The 16,194-nt window shown below is 41.5% G+C and overlaps 1 protein-coding gene across 1 annotated transcript in view; it reads right to left on the minus strand.

The window, feature by feature from the left end:
• LOC124721111 overlaps positions 1-16,194 on the minus strand; it is a 335,377-nt gene that overhangs the window by 36,592 nt on the left and 282,591 nt on the right. The window contains exon 24 of the mRNA XM_047245929.1: positions 12,812-12,882. Coding sequence (XP_047101885.1) covers positions 12,812-12,882 — 71 coding nt within the window. The remainder of the gene's footprint in view (positions 1-12,811; positions 12,883-16,194) is intronic.

Here is a 16,194-nt window from a genome sequence, read left to right on the forward strand (position 1 = left end):
CACAAGATCATTGACAACCTGCCGCCCTCTAATTACAGTTTGGGATACACCACATTACGTGTATATTTATGCCAAGAGCTCAGACACACATAATAACAATGTTAAAAAGGGGGGAAAAAAAAACAATTCGAATATCAGGCTTGAGGGTCAGTGTCTTCAATTAACAAGAATACATATGTTCAAGTTAAACATCAAATATGTTACTTTAAAAGTAAAAGGAGCCCTCCCTAAGTGCTATTATATCGTTTCTTAATATGCCGCTGGAGAGACGACAAGGTAAGTTTTCATAATGCCAGGCAAGATAGATGCACGCAGTTTGTTTACAAACTGCAAGTCTTGCCCTCCCCGCCAAGCAAGCGAACATTAGGATTCCACCCCTCCCCACTGCCTTGTGACGCGCTCCCTCCTCCCCACAGGCCACGTGTGTCTGCCGTGGTGGAGTAAGCCCCCATGTTACACTTCCGCACCTTCCACCATATGGTTGCAATGTAACCAACAGACCCGAAGAAGATAGTTATAAAAATAAACTCACCAGCCTAATATTGCCTTACAGATTCTACTAGTTTTACTCTAGGCCAGAAATCTATTCATGTCACTTATTTGAATTTTCAGTATGGGAAAAAAGTTTTTTTTGTTTTCGTAAACATCACTTAATCCACTAAAATAGGAGACGTTGGGGTCTCAAATTGGTCTCTAGCTATGTTGTATTGCCACTCTCATGGCTAATAAACAGAGCTATATGGCGTCAAGGAAGCTGACCCTTGCCGTGGTATTTATTCCGTAAAGTGACCGCTGTGTGGGAAACATGTCAGCCAAAAGGATCGAGTTTGAAATGCCATCGTAAAATAAAGTACAGTAAAAACCAAGTTAATACCAATCCAGAATAAAAGTCCTAACTACATACCCCACTGCTAATTCCAGAAGTGATTAGCTCCGAGTTTCAAGTAAACGATATTTAAGAGAGTCAAGTCGTCATCACAGTTCATGCAGAAATATAAAATCTATCAACTACGTACATTTTAGAAGAACAGAGTGTCCAAGTGAGTAAATTAATCGTGACAGTTCTGTGAATTTTAACGATTGAGTTGTCTGCGTCCCTTAAAAAGAAGACCCTCCATTAATAAATGTCGTGAATGACAAAGTAAGCCTGGAAGAAATTTAGTAACTGCCCAGAGGAATGTAACTCAGCGTGTAGCAAGGAAAGCTACCCTGCCTCCACATACAGAGGCCCTTTTCTGCTCTCCATCACCGCCCCCGCCCCACCCCCTGTTGGGATGAAGCCCAGCCATCTGTTTTGTATCCAGCACAGGCAAGAGAAACAACTGCTAAGAAAGCACACACTCCTGCATTCCCGAAGCGTCTAAGCTGTGTCACCTAGTGCAGTATACAACGATCGCTATGATAAACGCTAGCAAAAGCAAGAAGTACACGAAACATCTACACCTTATATGAGACCATTTTAACCTTCGCTAATACTACTACTACTACTACTGCTGCTGCTGCTGCTGCTGCTGCTGCTGAAGTAAATCTTTAATCTGTTGCAAAAGTATCACTGAGAGTGTTTTATGTATGTACTAATCAGGAGTTGTAAAGAAGGGAGAGATAAAAGCTCCAATTGAACACCATACAAGTAACTTTCAACAGAGTAATAGTCAAACTAAAATATAAAACTGTCACACACTTCAGTTGGGAAAGAGACAGTTCCTACTAGCATCGAACACATGACCTGCAAAGAGTTACTTGAGAAGTCATTTATGCCTCTATCTACAAGATTAGGTATACAAGTTACATTGGTAGTCACAATCACTGAACCCGCCTTTCACAGAGAATTATTCTGGAGTTATTTAGCGCTCGACGTCCTGCCCATAGGACGGGCCCCTACGCCGCGCATGCCAGCGTTGCTCCCGCACCAGTTAGATCCAGCCACATCCACAATGTCAGCACTCTGCAATCTTGCGAGTGCGACACCTGCTGCACCCTAGAGCCTCAAGCAGCACTGACTCTCAACATAGAATTATTAACCACTATAAGACAAATATTTTGTATAACTTTACGCTCATTTTCAACACTAAGGAAATTACCTTCCCTCCTACACACTCTACAAATGGCAAATGGACTCTGATTTTATTCAAAAACAAAAACGCTGACAGGCAAGTTATGTAGACGTCATCGAGAGGCAACCAGTATCGATGAACCGTCGTCAACGAGTATTAGGGAGCAGGCAGGTGAGAGAGTCAACATAAGAAATGACAATTATAACTCAGCTCAATTGGTTAGGAGGCTGCCAACAACCAACATTATGTAGTTACGAGACAAGGAGTACAAATTAAAGCAGGAGATATCATAAAAAAGAGGTTAACGTTTAATAATATCAAGGAGGGTAACGGCAATTATCGATCTGAAAACTGAAGGAGACGTGAAAACACTTTAAACTAAAACATTGCTAAAGGAGGAATTAACTTGACACTGTACTATTATACAGCATTACTAATAACATTGGCACACAGCATTCATGTAGGTAGACATACCAAAGACATATCAATCAGTATGGAGATATAAACAATAGCATAAAGAGAATACTAGAGAATACTTATTTTGCTACAAAATATAACTGGAGAATATGGGAGTTTTGTGTAAGGGAGATTGTATTTTGTACTTTTGCTTCTATCGCGGTTTTGCCACTACATGTGTCACTGCGATGGGTTGCCAATTACTTACGTCTATATACTATTTTAAGTATTCATTTTGTCTATGTTTTATTATCAATTATTTACCAAGGCAATCCCCTAGTTTTGCCAGCACCAGTAATTTAGTGTTTGTGTCAATGAGCCTAATGTTTCCATGTGTTAATTTGTTGCCAGAGTTATGAAGATAGCTATTTATTTTGTGTGATTTCAATTATGCCAGAGTAGGTTCCCAAGTATTGCCCATTATTTAAGTGTTTACTAATAATGTTCTAGATAAGAAACTATTTTGGAAGAGTAACTTAAGATTTAATCATGCTTTATTTAATTTATGTTTGAATGCTTATTTGGAGGGACATGACACATGCCTCCCTACTGTAGGTAATGTAAACGGAATAAATAACTCCCACAGGTCAAAAGGTTTAGGCCGTACATCTTGTTCGTTAGATAAACCAGCGGGCAATCAATCCCCTCCGGCTCTTGTGTCAAGTTACTATGTTCCCCTCTTGATGTTCATTGAATAATGAAGGCACCCTCTGCAATTTTCCACCTGAAAGTTCATTCATGGTTCCTTTGTCAACTAAATTACCTGTTCTATCTAATATATCGAATGATCACCTTTTAACGTTAATCGATGTCCTTTTAAAATGAGAGAGAGGATAAATTTCTTACGATTACCTTTTAGCACATTTAAGTGAATGGCAGTCAGCCACTAATCTACATACAACTATTATACCAAGTGTTACAGTAACCCCGGTCACTGCTATTTTTATTATTGTACTGATATGGCTATTGTATAAAAAGGGATCTTGCAAATGGTTATGACCGTCCCCTCCAATAGTTCCAGAGCCCCAGCCTTCTGGCGAATATTGCCCACAATTCGAAAGAGAAGCCTATCAAGGCATGTGCCATCCATTAGTTTTAAGAGTTCAACTGTGTTATTAACTAATGTGAAAACTGGTGTGCCGAGGATAACGCAGCACGCTGTGTCACACACTCAGCCTTGCCTGTAACTTCAGTGGTGATACGTATATGCTTTTAAATTCATTTAAGAAACAAAGGCTCCTGATTCAGACTATTACCTTTCAATGTGTTTTATTCACACTTGTTAACTGATGTAATTTTGTTCTGATGTTTTACAATATTTATTCCTTGTACTTGTGTAAACACAATATTCTTGACGTGTGTAACACCCTTTGTGACCCCCTAAGAGCTCTTCAAAGTCTCTACACCCATCCGTAGTTTAATACCCCTGCCGTCTTTCGTGGGAACCTTTAACAATCAAAGAATGTCATTTTCTTTTTGCAAACTAAAATTTCCAACATTTAAATAACAATCGCGTTGAGCGAAATCACATACTTTTCCGCACCCACAGAAGGGGGAGGAGTGTAAGGTTGAGCCAGATAGTAGGGGAGTCTATCTTTATTTTCTTTCAAAAGGTTTATTTCATTTTCTTGTAACGGTCAAGTATTAGCCAGTAGCTCCAGCCGCCTGTAATTTTCTCATCCCATGGTCTGGCGGCAGCAAGTTAGCACCGAGGTGGGCAATCTCAATCACACGCCTCCCACGTGTGCTGACGAAGTAACGCCGCTTAGACAAAGCTGATCAGGCCACGCTTCGGAACTTTCCATGCAACCCCCATGGTTTTCTCGGCTCCAGGCCAATCAGGGCAGAGGAAATCTTGTGGCTGTGCTAAAGGTACCCTGTCACCCGTCGGCCGAAAATGCTTTCTCTGCCGCGTGCCTGGTGACTGTGAACATCATCCTCTCTTCCTGGTACTGTGGTGCTGAGGACTTCGTTTCTCTAGCTGCCACGCCATTCAGACTTGCCCGAATGGCAGCCACCACTTTTCTTTTTTGCCAGTTTTGTGCCAGTTGTCAAGACATATCTACACTACTGGCCATTAAAATTGCTACACCACGAAGAAATGCAGATGATAAATGGGCATTCATTGGACGAATATATTATACTAGAACTGACATGAGATTACATTTTCACACAATTTGGGTGCATAGATCCTGAGAAATCAGTACCCAGAACAACCACCTTTGGCCGTAATAATGGCCTTGATGCGCCTGGGCATTGAGTCAAACAGAGTTTGGATGGTGTGTACCAGTACAGCTGCCTATACAGCTTCAACATGATACCACAGTTCATCAAGAGTAGTGACTGGCGTACTGTGATGAGACAGTTGCTTGGCCACCATTGACCAGATGTTTTCAATTGGTGAGAAATCTGGAGAATGTGCTGGCCAGGGCACCATCGAACGTTTTCTGTACCCAGAAAGGCCCGTACAGGACCTGCAACATGTGGTCGTGCATTATCCTGCTGAAATGTAGGGTTTCGCAGGGATCAAATGAAGGAGAGAGCCACGGGTCGTAACACATCTGAAATGTAACGTCCACTGTTCAAAGTGCTGTCAATGCAAACAAGAGGTGTAACCAATGGCACCCCATACCATCACGCCGGGCAATATGCCAGTATGGTGATGTTGAATACACACTTCCAATGTGCGTTCACCGTGATGTCACCAAACACAGATGTGACCATCACGATGCTGTAAATAGAACTTTGATTCATCCGAGAAAAATGACGTTTTGCCATTCGTGCACCTACATTAATCGTTGAGTACACCATTGCAAGCGCTCCTGTCTGCGATGCAGCGTCAAGGGTAACCGCAGCCAACGTCTCCGAGCTGATAGTCCATGCTGCTGCAAACGTCGTCGAACTGTTCGTGCTGATGGTTGTTGTCCTGCAAACGTGCCCATCTGTTGACTCAGGGATCGAGACTTGGCTGCACCATCCGTTACAGCCATGCAGATAAGATGCCTGTCATCTCGACTGCTAGTGATACGAGGCCATTGGGATCCAGCACGATGTTCCATATTACCCTTCTGACCACACCGATTCCATATTCTGCTAACAGTCATTGGATCTCGACCAACGCGAGCAGCAATGTCACGATACGATAAACTGCAACCACAATAGGCTACAACACGACCTTTATCAAAGTAGGAAACATGATGGTACACATTTCTCCTCCTTACACGAGGCATCACAACAACATTTCACCTGGCAACGCCGGTCAACTGCTGTTTGTGTATGAGAAATTGGTTGGAAACTTTCCTCATGTCAGCACGTTTTAGGTGTCACCACCGATGCCAACCTTGTGTGAATGCTCTGAAAAGCTAATCATTTGCATATCACAGCATCTTCTTCCTGTCGGTTAAATTTTGCGTCTGTAGCACGTCATCTTCGTGGTGTAGCAATTTTAATGGGCAGTAGTGTAGATATAATGGAGCACCAGATGATGGACAAAAGCTCACAATGTATAGTGCAATGTGTCTATAACAAAAACCAACTTTTTAAAAAAAGATTGTATACAGATCACAAATTTATAGAACTACTGTAAATAAACTGAAAAAATGTTGCACACTGTAGTTTGCATACCACAGCCCTACTGCTAACTGGTGAATTCTCTTCTTGGAGAGAGAATGCATATGTCATCATCATCGTCATCATCATCATCATCATCATCGTCATCATCATCGTCATCATCATCATCATATTTAAATGTGGTTTGACTTACATCATGCCATCTGAGTGATTAGAATGAAGTTGGGAGGAGCCAATTGGTAGATATCACCATGCATCCTTTTATCCTGCAATCTAAGTCACTTTCCCTCCTATATACATATGGTACACTACCTTGACTGTGAAATCATGAATTGCGTGGGTAGAGCTCACTGCCATATCCTGATTAAAAGCTTAGACAGGTGGTGCATCTGCCAACACATTTTCCTGAATTTCCATCCACCACAGTACTCAGCACAATACAACCCCCCCCCCCCCCCTTCCCACTCCGTCTTCTGTCTTTGTAGAAGGAGAAAGTCACTGTGAATATCTAGGATCTGCTTCACTCCTATGTACATGTATGGAACATAAAATTTTAAACTTCTCCGGTATTCCATAAAATTTCGGGTGAACTGCCGGGTGTCAATAACCTGCTGCCACATGTATGTACCTGAAGATGACCAGAAGAATGTGTGCTGAACTATTGTGGCAGCAAGTTACTGACATCAAGCAGCTTGCCTGAAATTTAAGGGAACAATGCATAGAATAGTTTGAGACTGCAATGACTCAGAGAAAATAAAGAACCCTTATGAAGGACTACTACTTGTGTACAGTGCTGTCTTCTAAGCAAATTTAGTTCTCCACCAAAGATGGTGCGTGCATTTCATGTGTGTACCTTGACAGAAAATAAAAACAGCAGTCTCCTGCTTTTATCCATAGGTATAGACTATATAATTGCAAAGGTTAATACAAATTAAAAAGACAAATTCAAAACTACCTGTTGGAGTACGATATTATTTTTTATTTTAATTAATATAAAATTACTCAGCCATAGTGCCATGCAAGGCATCCAACAACCAACAGTGTAACACACTGGTGGTTGTAGGACAGATAAAATGTCGTTATGAACAACATATCATGAAGGCAAGTGGCAGTTCAACAGCCTCAACCAGAGGCCGAGTATAGCACTGGCCCTATACGAGTGTTGTCAGCCTAATATCCTCAGAGTGAGCAGCATCATGGCAGACTTTTCCAGCTCACAGACAGCAGTTTGCAAACAGCCATTGCACAGATGGCCAGGCCACACCTTACATGCAGTACTATGCTGGATGAGCATGATAGGGCAACCTAGGCCATAATACCTACATCTCATCACAGGCGAGCTGACAGGCATTTGCAGGTGCTTGTGCCCCCATGGGGCAAAGATGAAGCAGCTTGATCTACAGTCTGAAATCCTCACTGACAAGTTGGTCTTATGGACTGGCACTCTTCCAAAGTCTTCATACTCCAAGGATTTGGTAGTCAGTGTGCGGACATCAATTTCTTAAAGCAATACATCGCAATTGTCAAAAACGCTTCAAAAAATTTACTCTGGAAAATTCCACACACTGTTAAATATAAAACGTGTTGAGATTTTTAACAGAGCCATCCATAGCTATGTGCATTGCATTCTGGCCATGTTATCGTGAGGTGGTTGGGCTGATTGTCAGTAGATGCAATATCTTTTTTAACTTTTCTTTGAATGTTATATTATTAAAGTTCATCAACTTTTCTTTTTATTACAAAATTGTTATACAATAATCCCCAGCAGATTGAAACTGTGTGCCACACCAGGACCTGAACCATGGGCATTTGCTTTCGTGGCCAAGTGCTCTACCAACTGAGCTACCCGAAAACAACTCATGATCCATCCTCACAGCTTAACTTCCATCAGTACCTCAACTCCTACCCTCCAAACTTCACAGAAGTTCTCCTATGAAACTCGCAGGACTAGCACTCCTGGTAGAAAGGATATTGTTGAGACATGCATTAGCAACAGCCTGGGGGTGGTTTCCAGAATGAATTTTTATGCTGCAGCAGAGTGTGCACCAATATGAAACGACCTGGCGAACTAAAACAGTGTGCTGGACTGGGACTCAAACCTGAGACTTTCACTTACTTCCTGGCAGAACACTTGTCCACAAAAGGCAAGGAACCCAGGTTCAAGTCCTTGTTTGGCACACATTTTTATCTGTCAGGAAGGTTCATATCAGCACACACACTGCTGAGGAATGAAAATTCACTGTGAATACAATATTTGTTAATTAAGGAATCAGTGTAACACTTACTCCTAAAATTGAAGTGAAAAAGAAGTTGTGCCCACCACAATGTCTCCTCATGAGAAACACCATCATGCGTGCACTGACCAGTTGAGAAACCTCAGTGGCCTTGCAGAATTGTGTACAGATATTTTAAGATGTCAAAATGTAGAAATGTCTTGCCTTCGGATCTCTCATGTGTTGCAAGCAATTTAGTTTCTTTTCAAAGAATTAGCACAGAAAATTCACTAATATTTTGACAGTGTTTCTGTTACGCAGTTAGTTCAAACAAATTAGAAAATATTTTGTTGAGACCAACCTACATAGGTAGGAATGATCATCAAAATAAAATAAGAGAAATCAGAGCTCAAACAGAAAGGTTTAGGTGTTCGTTCTTCCCGCGCGCTGTTCGAGAGTGGAATGGTAGAGAGATAGTATGATTGTGGTTCGATGAACCCTCTGCCAAGCACTTAAATGTGAATTGCAGAGTAGTCATGTAGTGTAGATGTAGAAACATTGTAAGCAGAGTTAAACCTCAACAAAATAGTATCCTCTGGAGAGAATCTAAAAAAGTGCAAGAACCTGAAAATTTTTTATGAGTAAAGAGAAATGCATGACACACTAGCAAGTAAATTGTTTCACCAAAGGCAAGTACTTTTAAAACAGAATCATGAGGGATTAATTTGTTTGTAAACATTCTGCAACTACATAATCAAGCTGGTAACTAAAATCAAGTGGAAAGAAGAACCTAACAATGACGACGGAAAATCCCAATACCAAGGTGTCTCCAAATATTATATCTTCTGGTAGTTTTTTGCACTTTCATAGGGTCAAAAACAATGTTCAATAAGTGATGTCTACACGGAAAGCCCTACTGTACAGCTGCTTATATGAGGTATGACCAAAAAGTAATGGGAATTTTTGTTTTTCTTGAAGCATCTTTATTTATTTATCAACATCAACTTTGTCCCCTTCATATATAATACACATGTGCCAGCTTTTTTCCAATCTTGGAAGCACTTCTGGAACTTACTTTTCATTACGGTGTTCAGCTCCTTTAGGAATTCTGTTTTCATTTCATCAGTGGTGGCAAAACAATGTCTTTTCATAGTTCTCTTCAGCGTTAGGAATAGAAAGAAATTGCAGGGTGCCATGTTCAGCAAATACAGTGGCCGGACCAACATAACAGTTTTATATTATCAAAGTTCATCAACTTTTCTTTTTATTACAAAATTATAATTTCCCAGCTGATTAAAACTGTGTGCCACACCAGGTCCTGAACCATGGGCCTTTGCCTTTTGTGGCCAAGTGCTCTACCAACTGAGCTACCCAAAAAATCACGAACAAGCATTGAGGTGTCAGTGGGAGCATTATTGTGATGCAATTTCCCTTAGTGGTTTTGCCACAATTCTGGTTTTTCTTTGGACTGCTTCACGCAAATGGCACATAACTTCTAAGTAGTATTTTTTTATGACTATATGCAGGAACTCATGATCATGATGCACTATCCCATTGTAATCAAAGGAAACAGTGAGAAGAATCTTCAAATGTGATCGAAGTGGTCAAATTTTTTGGTACTGGTTCTTCAGGCAGTTTCCATTGGGACGGCTGGGCCTTGGTTTCAATGTCATACCCATATACCCATGTTTTGTCACCTGTTATAACCGCCTTTAGAATTTCTGGATCACCAACGACTTCATTTAGCAATTCCCAAGCAATGTCTCCACAATGTTGTTTTTGGTCAAAGTTCAACAATTTCGAAAAAAACTTCACTGCCACACGTTTCATGCCCAAAACATCCAAAAATACTGCTTGGCATGAGCCAAAAAATATGCTCACATCATCAGCAATATCTCTGATGGTGATTCAGTTATTTTCCAGAACAGTTTTCTTTACTACTTCCACATTTTCATCAGTAACTGGTGTGCTAGAGCATCCAGGATGTGTCTTCAACATCTTCTCCCCCTCTTTGAAATGTTTGTATCACTCGTAAACTCTCATCTTACTAATAGTAAATTAGCCAAACACCACAGTCAACACTTCAAATACAGTGCTGCACTTTATTCCATTTTCCAAGCAAAATTTAAAGCAAATTCTTTGGTCCATCTTTTTAGTACATAAAATTCACTGAGCACTCTAAAACATGTATAACCTTTTCGACTGTCAACAATAAACCAAACATTCCAAACAGCTGAAAATGCAAGCACACATAAGAAACATGTGTACAAACTAAATATAAAAATGTTTTGAAAATCAGATGTATAAAGCCTGTAAAGAATTTCCATTTCTTTTTTATCACACTTCCTATGTGGGAAGGAGTAGTGGTAGATATCTACTAAATTACAGTGGCAGCAACTTAGAGGCATTCTGATCCAATAAACTTAAACAATGCACAGTGTGGCTGTACACCCAAGGGGTTTTCCACTCAATGGGCTTTCTAATACAGCTTTTTACTGTGACAGTAAAGTGCTACAGAAGCATAGTAAAGTAGCTACACCATAGTAAAGTAGCTACACAACCATAGTAAAGTAGCTACACAACCACAGTAAAGTATCTACACAAGCATATACACCCTCACCCTGGTTAACATTTAATTTGGGAACATATACTGTCAGATTAATCTGTTTAACACGTATGAAGCTGGTAGGTTAGGATAGGATAGGTTAGGTTAGGTTATGTTAGGTTATGTTCACATGACACTCATCTTTGTTTCCCCAAACTTTTTGTAAATTTCCTGTCCCAGAAAGCTGTTCCACATGAACACCATTACTGAAGGTCACAATACTGCATAGCTGCATAGTGAGTGCATATTTCACTTTTTGTACGGAAAAGACAGAAATATATGTTTAAGCAATGTGTGCCTTAACACACGGTTGCTTTACTGATTTGAAAGTGTAATGTATTTATAAACTGAGTGTCACTCAAATAGTTTTCAGACTGCTTTTTTTTTTATTAAAATAGACAGCTTACAACACACAACTTGTGTTCTATGACAGAAATATTAAATTCAGAATTGCATAACAGCAAAATAACCTCCCATCTTACAGTTGCACAATTAATTTACCTGTTTCTGGCCTAACTGCACTGCAATTACTGAAGAACTCTTCACAGGTTACAAACATTTTTAAAATTAAATGTTTGCACGGACAGCAGAGTCCACATTGCAAACACCTGTTGTCAAAATCAGAAGTTTGAGGAAGTGATATAAGTGTACCCACTCCAATTTTATTTGAAGGAATTTTCAGTAGAATGGTCCAGAATAATAGTTAAATACCAGAGATATATGAATTACATAATGGGAAATTAATTCACACAGAAACAGTATGTCATAATTATGGAATCTTACGTGGAACAATAGGCAAATCTAAGTCCCCAGCAGGCACAAATGATCAGTCAGAGCTGATCAGCCACAAAGTGATTTATCTTGAGGATGCAAATTTTTTTTATGGCAGTATCTTCTTTATAGCTTGGTTTATTTGAGGTGGGGACCAACCAGCAAGGTCACCGGTCCAACTTTATTGCACTTACGTTTGATTATACTTCTACCATTTCTTTATAGTTTTTTGTCTTTTCTAATATCACTAAGGAGGCATTAAAACACTTGTTAAATTGTACTGAGTGAAGGAAGTGGTTCTCTCCTTACCACAGATTTTGCTAAAGAACATGATTATGTATCACGTTAGCTTCAATAATTGTAATTTCAAAACTAAATGAACACCATTTTCCTATTTAATAGCATATTTCAACCAGAAATTTGGTGTTTTTTGCAAGTTAAAATTTTTATACCAATGTAGGCATAATTTTCAATAAGCTACCAATGATGCTTGTTTGACTGTTACTCATAACAGAAAACTCACAAAAATTGCTGACACATCTTCTGTGACTTTCACAATGTGTGAACCCAATTTCTCTCATTTGCTTACATTAACACTCCATTAGATGTTTCTATTAGTCACCCCCAGATAATAAAAATCTAATGTAACACATTCCACTGACATATGTGGAGACACGTGATCATAGAAAGAACTAAAGTTATTGATGGCATTTTTCAAAACCGAATTTCACAGCTTCTGAGCTCTACTTTATAAGAAGCAGAAAATTGAAACATGCCCCCCCCCACCCCACCCCCCACAGGGCAGAGGGGGAGGGAGAGGGGCGTGGAGAGAGAGAGGGAGAGGGAGAGGGGGGTGGAGAGGGAGAGGGGGGTGGAGAGGGAGAGGGGGGTGGAGAGGGAGAGGGGGGTGGAGAGGGAGAGGGGGGTGGAGAGGGAGAGGGGGGTGGAGAGGGAGAGGGGGGTGGAGAGGGAGAGGGGGGTGGAGAGGGAGAGGGAGAGGGAGAGGGAGAGGGAGAGGGAGAGGGAGAGGGAGAGGGAGAGGGAGAGGGAGAGGGAGAGGGAGAGGGAGAGGGAGAGGGAGGGGCAGTTCGCTCTACTAACAAACCAATGAGCACAATTTGCGTTGCAGCTTTTAAACTCACCTTTCAAGCAATCGTTGTAGGGCAATATTATCATCTTCTCTTAGAATTTGAGGTTCGCTGGCTGCTGGACCCTATAAAAACACCACCAACACAATTTCAATAACAATTTGTGATTAATAAATCAGCTGATTTAAATGTATAACTTAAAAATATGGTGACTCACATTCCTAGTGGATAAATAACAGAGGGAAGATTAGAGTTCGATGAAACACCAAAACCAAAGGTCATCTGATACTGCCCACAAGCTCAAATTGCACAAAGATAGAGAGGGAAAAATGTCATGACATTTTCAAAGTATCCATCCATATATTTTCTGACCAATGATGAAATATGTGTTAGATGTGATTGTACTCTGATATATGCCACATAATACAACAACTTACATCTTGTTTCAACAAGCATGAACACTTCATAATGACATTTAAGCCTTTAAACTAATTGTGATTAAGATATTAAAGAGTACTGTGGCAATATTATTTCCTGAAATCCAGACATTTGTTTTAAAGGATTAAGGAGACTCACAGAAAATGTAAATCTGGATGGTCAAACAAGGGGCATTAAACCCACTCATTCCAAATGCTAGTGCATTGTCTTAATCACTGCTCTAGATAGACCGTCAGTGACAGAGCACCCCGTGTTCCTGAAGCTAAGAAGGCAAGTACACCATGTGTTTGTTGTATATTTTTTACGAGCTTCCAGCAGGAGTGACTTATTTATTTACAGGTACCTGTGTAGTTACTAGATTATTTTTGTAATTTCTTGCGCGTTCGAGTGCCTACTAGGCACAAGCTTTTATTTTAATAACAGTGTAGCGTACCGTGCCACCGTTGCTACTGACCCTTATATTGACCCTCAGATCGAACAGGCTTTTGTTTGTTTTGGTTAGGGTATCTCTGTGTCATTTAGACCATTAGTGAGAGAGCACTTCGAATTCCTGCTGCTAATAAGCCGAGTACATCGTTCATTTGTTGTATATTTTTACAAGCTTCAAATGAGAGCACCTGCAGTAATGGATAAACACTGTGATTGCTGTGTACAGATGCGAGCTGAGTTGGTGACCCTTCGCTCACAGCTTGAGGCTGCTGCCAAGGGGATCATAGTGGGCGGTCAGATGCGGGGATGTGAGAGACGTCGAGCACGTCCCATGTGTCACCCGGTCAGTTCACTGCTGTGGCCGCCCCATGTACTGCCTGCACTGAGGTTGACCCCTCACCTGTGGTCGAGTGGAATATTATTCCAAAGTATGGCAGGCACCGAAAAACTTTCTGAGGGGCCAATCGCATGGTCTCCCCGGTTCGTTTGACGAACAGGTTTCGCGCATTATCTGAGGCTGACAATATCTCTGAGCTGGATGCAGTCGTTCACCCTGTTCCAGAGGAAGCTTCTCGACTCGCAAGGTCTGGGCGTTCACAGAGGGTGGGTTTGCTGGCAGTTTGGAGCTCCAACGTTAGGCAGGTAATAGGGCCCCTTAGGAACATGGCTACCAAGGAGGGGAAGGAAGCCGGTGTGCACTCCTTGTGCATACCGGGCGGTTTCAGTCCGGATGTGGAAAAGCTGCTTCCGAATGCCGTGAAGAGTACAGGGTGCAGCCAGCTGCTGGTGGTGGTGGCTCATGTCAGTACCAATGGAACATGTCGCTTTAGATCAGAGGAGATTCTTTCCGGTTTTGGGCGGCTAGCAGAAATGGTAAAGACTGCCAGTTTTGCTCGAGATATTAAGGTGGAGCTCACCACCCACAGCATTGTCGACAGAACCAACTGTGTTCCTTTAGTGCAGAGCTGAGTGGAGGGTCTGAATCAGAGGCTCAGGCAGTTCTGTGACTATGTAGGCTGCAGATTCCTTGACTTGCGCCATCGAGGTGGTTGGATTCCGGATTCTGCTTAATAGGTCAGGAGTTCACTACACACAGGAATCGGCTACACGGGTAGCGGGGGCTGTGTGCAACGGACTGGTCGGTTTTTTAGGTTGGAGAGCACCAGGGAACCACAGGAAGGGCATCCGCCTAAAAGGGGGTAGGTAAAACACAGCAAGTTAGTTGTAGAAACGATCAGTATTATAGTTGTAAATTGTCATAGCTGTGTTGGGAAAGAACCAGAGCTCCAAACCCTAACAAACCCTAATAGAAAGCACTGAAGCTCAAATAGTTATAGATTTAGAGAGCTGGCTAAAGCCGGAAATAAGTTCAGCAGAAATTTTTTCTAATGATCTAACAGTGTTCAGAAAGGACAGAATAAATACAAATGGTGGTGGAATATTTATTGCTGTCAGAAGTATGAGGGTGAGTCAAATGAAAACCTTAAATTTGTAATAACAAATCGGAATTTCGCGCCGTTACCCTGTAAGTCGGTAAGTGTGCTACGAACAACGTGCAGAATGGCCTGTAGGTGGCAACATAGTGCAGATGCACACATACCATCGCAGTATCAGTATAAAGATGGATGTCCCATTTGCGACTTGCACCAGGGAAGAACAGTTTTCTGTTATTTGGTTTTTGTGTAGTGAAGGTGTGAAACCTATTGAAATTCATCAATGAATGAAGGTTCAGTACGGCGATGCATGTTAGTCACAGCAGCAAGTCTACGAACGGAGTAAGAAGTTCGCAAATGGTGTGACTTCAGTGGAAGATGCTCCTCGTGCAGGTCAGGCACAATGAGTTGTGACTCCACAAAACATTGCAGCAGTTGAAGCCACAGTGAAGGAAAACCGTCAAGTGACACTGAATGACATTGCAGCATGTTTACAGATTAGTCATGGGTCAGCACACCACACTGTGCATGATGTGCTCCAGTTTCACAAAGTGTCTGCAAGATGGGTGCTACGGCAGCTGACTCCTGAAATGAGAGAATGACGTGTTGATGCTTGTGAAGAACTTCTTCAGTGCTTTGAACGAAAAGGTTTGATGGCTTCCTTGAAAGAATCATTACTGGGGACGAAACCTGGGTTCACTTCCACAAACCGGAAATGAAGAGAGGAAGCAAGGAATGGTGCCATTCCTCGTCAGCAAAACCAAAGTAGTTTCGAACAGAACCATCAGCAGGGACATTCTTTTGGGACAAAAAAGGGGTCATTTTGGAGCATTACATGCCTAGAGGGACCACAGTCACCAGTGCATCGTACACAGATCTCCTAAAAAATCATCTGCGGCGTGCAATTAAATCAAAGTGACGTAGATTGCTGTCAGCAGGCGTCCTTTTGCAACATGACAATGCAAGGCCCCACATTGCCCGTACAACAGTTGCAACAATCACAGACCTGCATTTTGAGTGTCTTCTTCATCCACCATACTTAACAGACCTTGCCCCAAGTGATTTCCACATGTTTGGACCACTCAAAGACGCAATGGGAGGAAAGAAGTTCTGTTCTGATGAAGAGGTAAGCCACGC

This window comes from Schistocerca piceifrons, chromosome X (genome assembly GCF_021461385.2).
Source record: "Schistocerca piceifrons isolate TAMUIC-IGC-003096 chromosome X, iqSchPice1.1, whole genome shotgun sequence".
Taxonomy (NCBI): Eukaryota; Metazoa; Arthropoda; class Insecta; order Orthoptera; family Acrididae; genus Schistocerca; species Schistocerca piceifrons.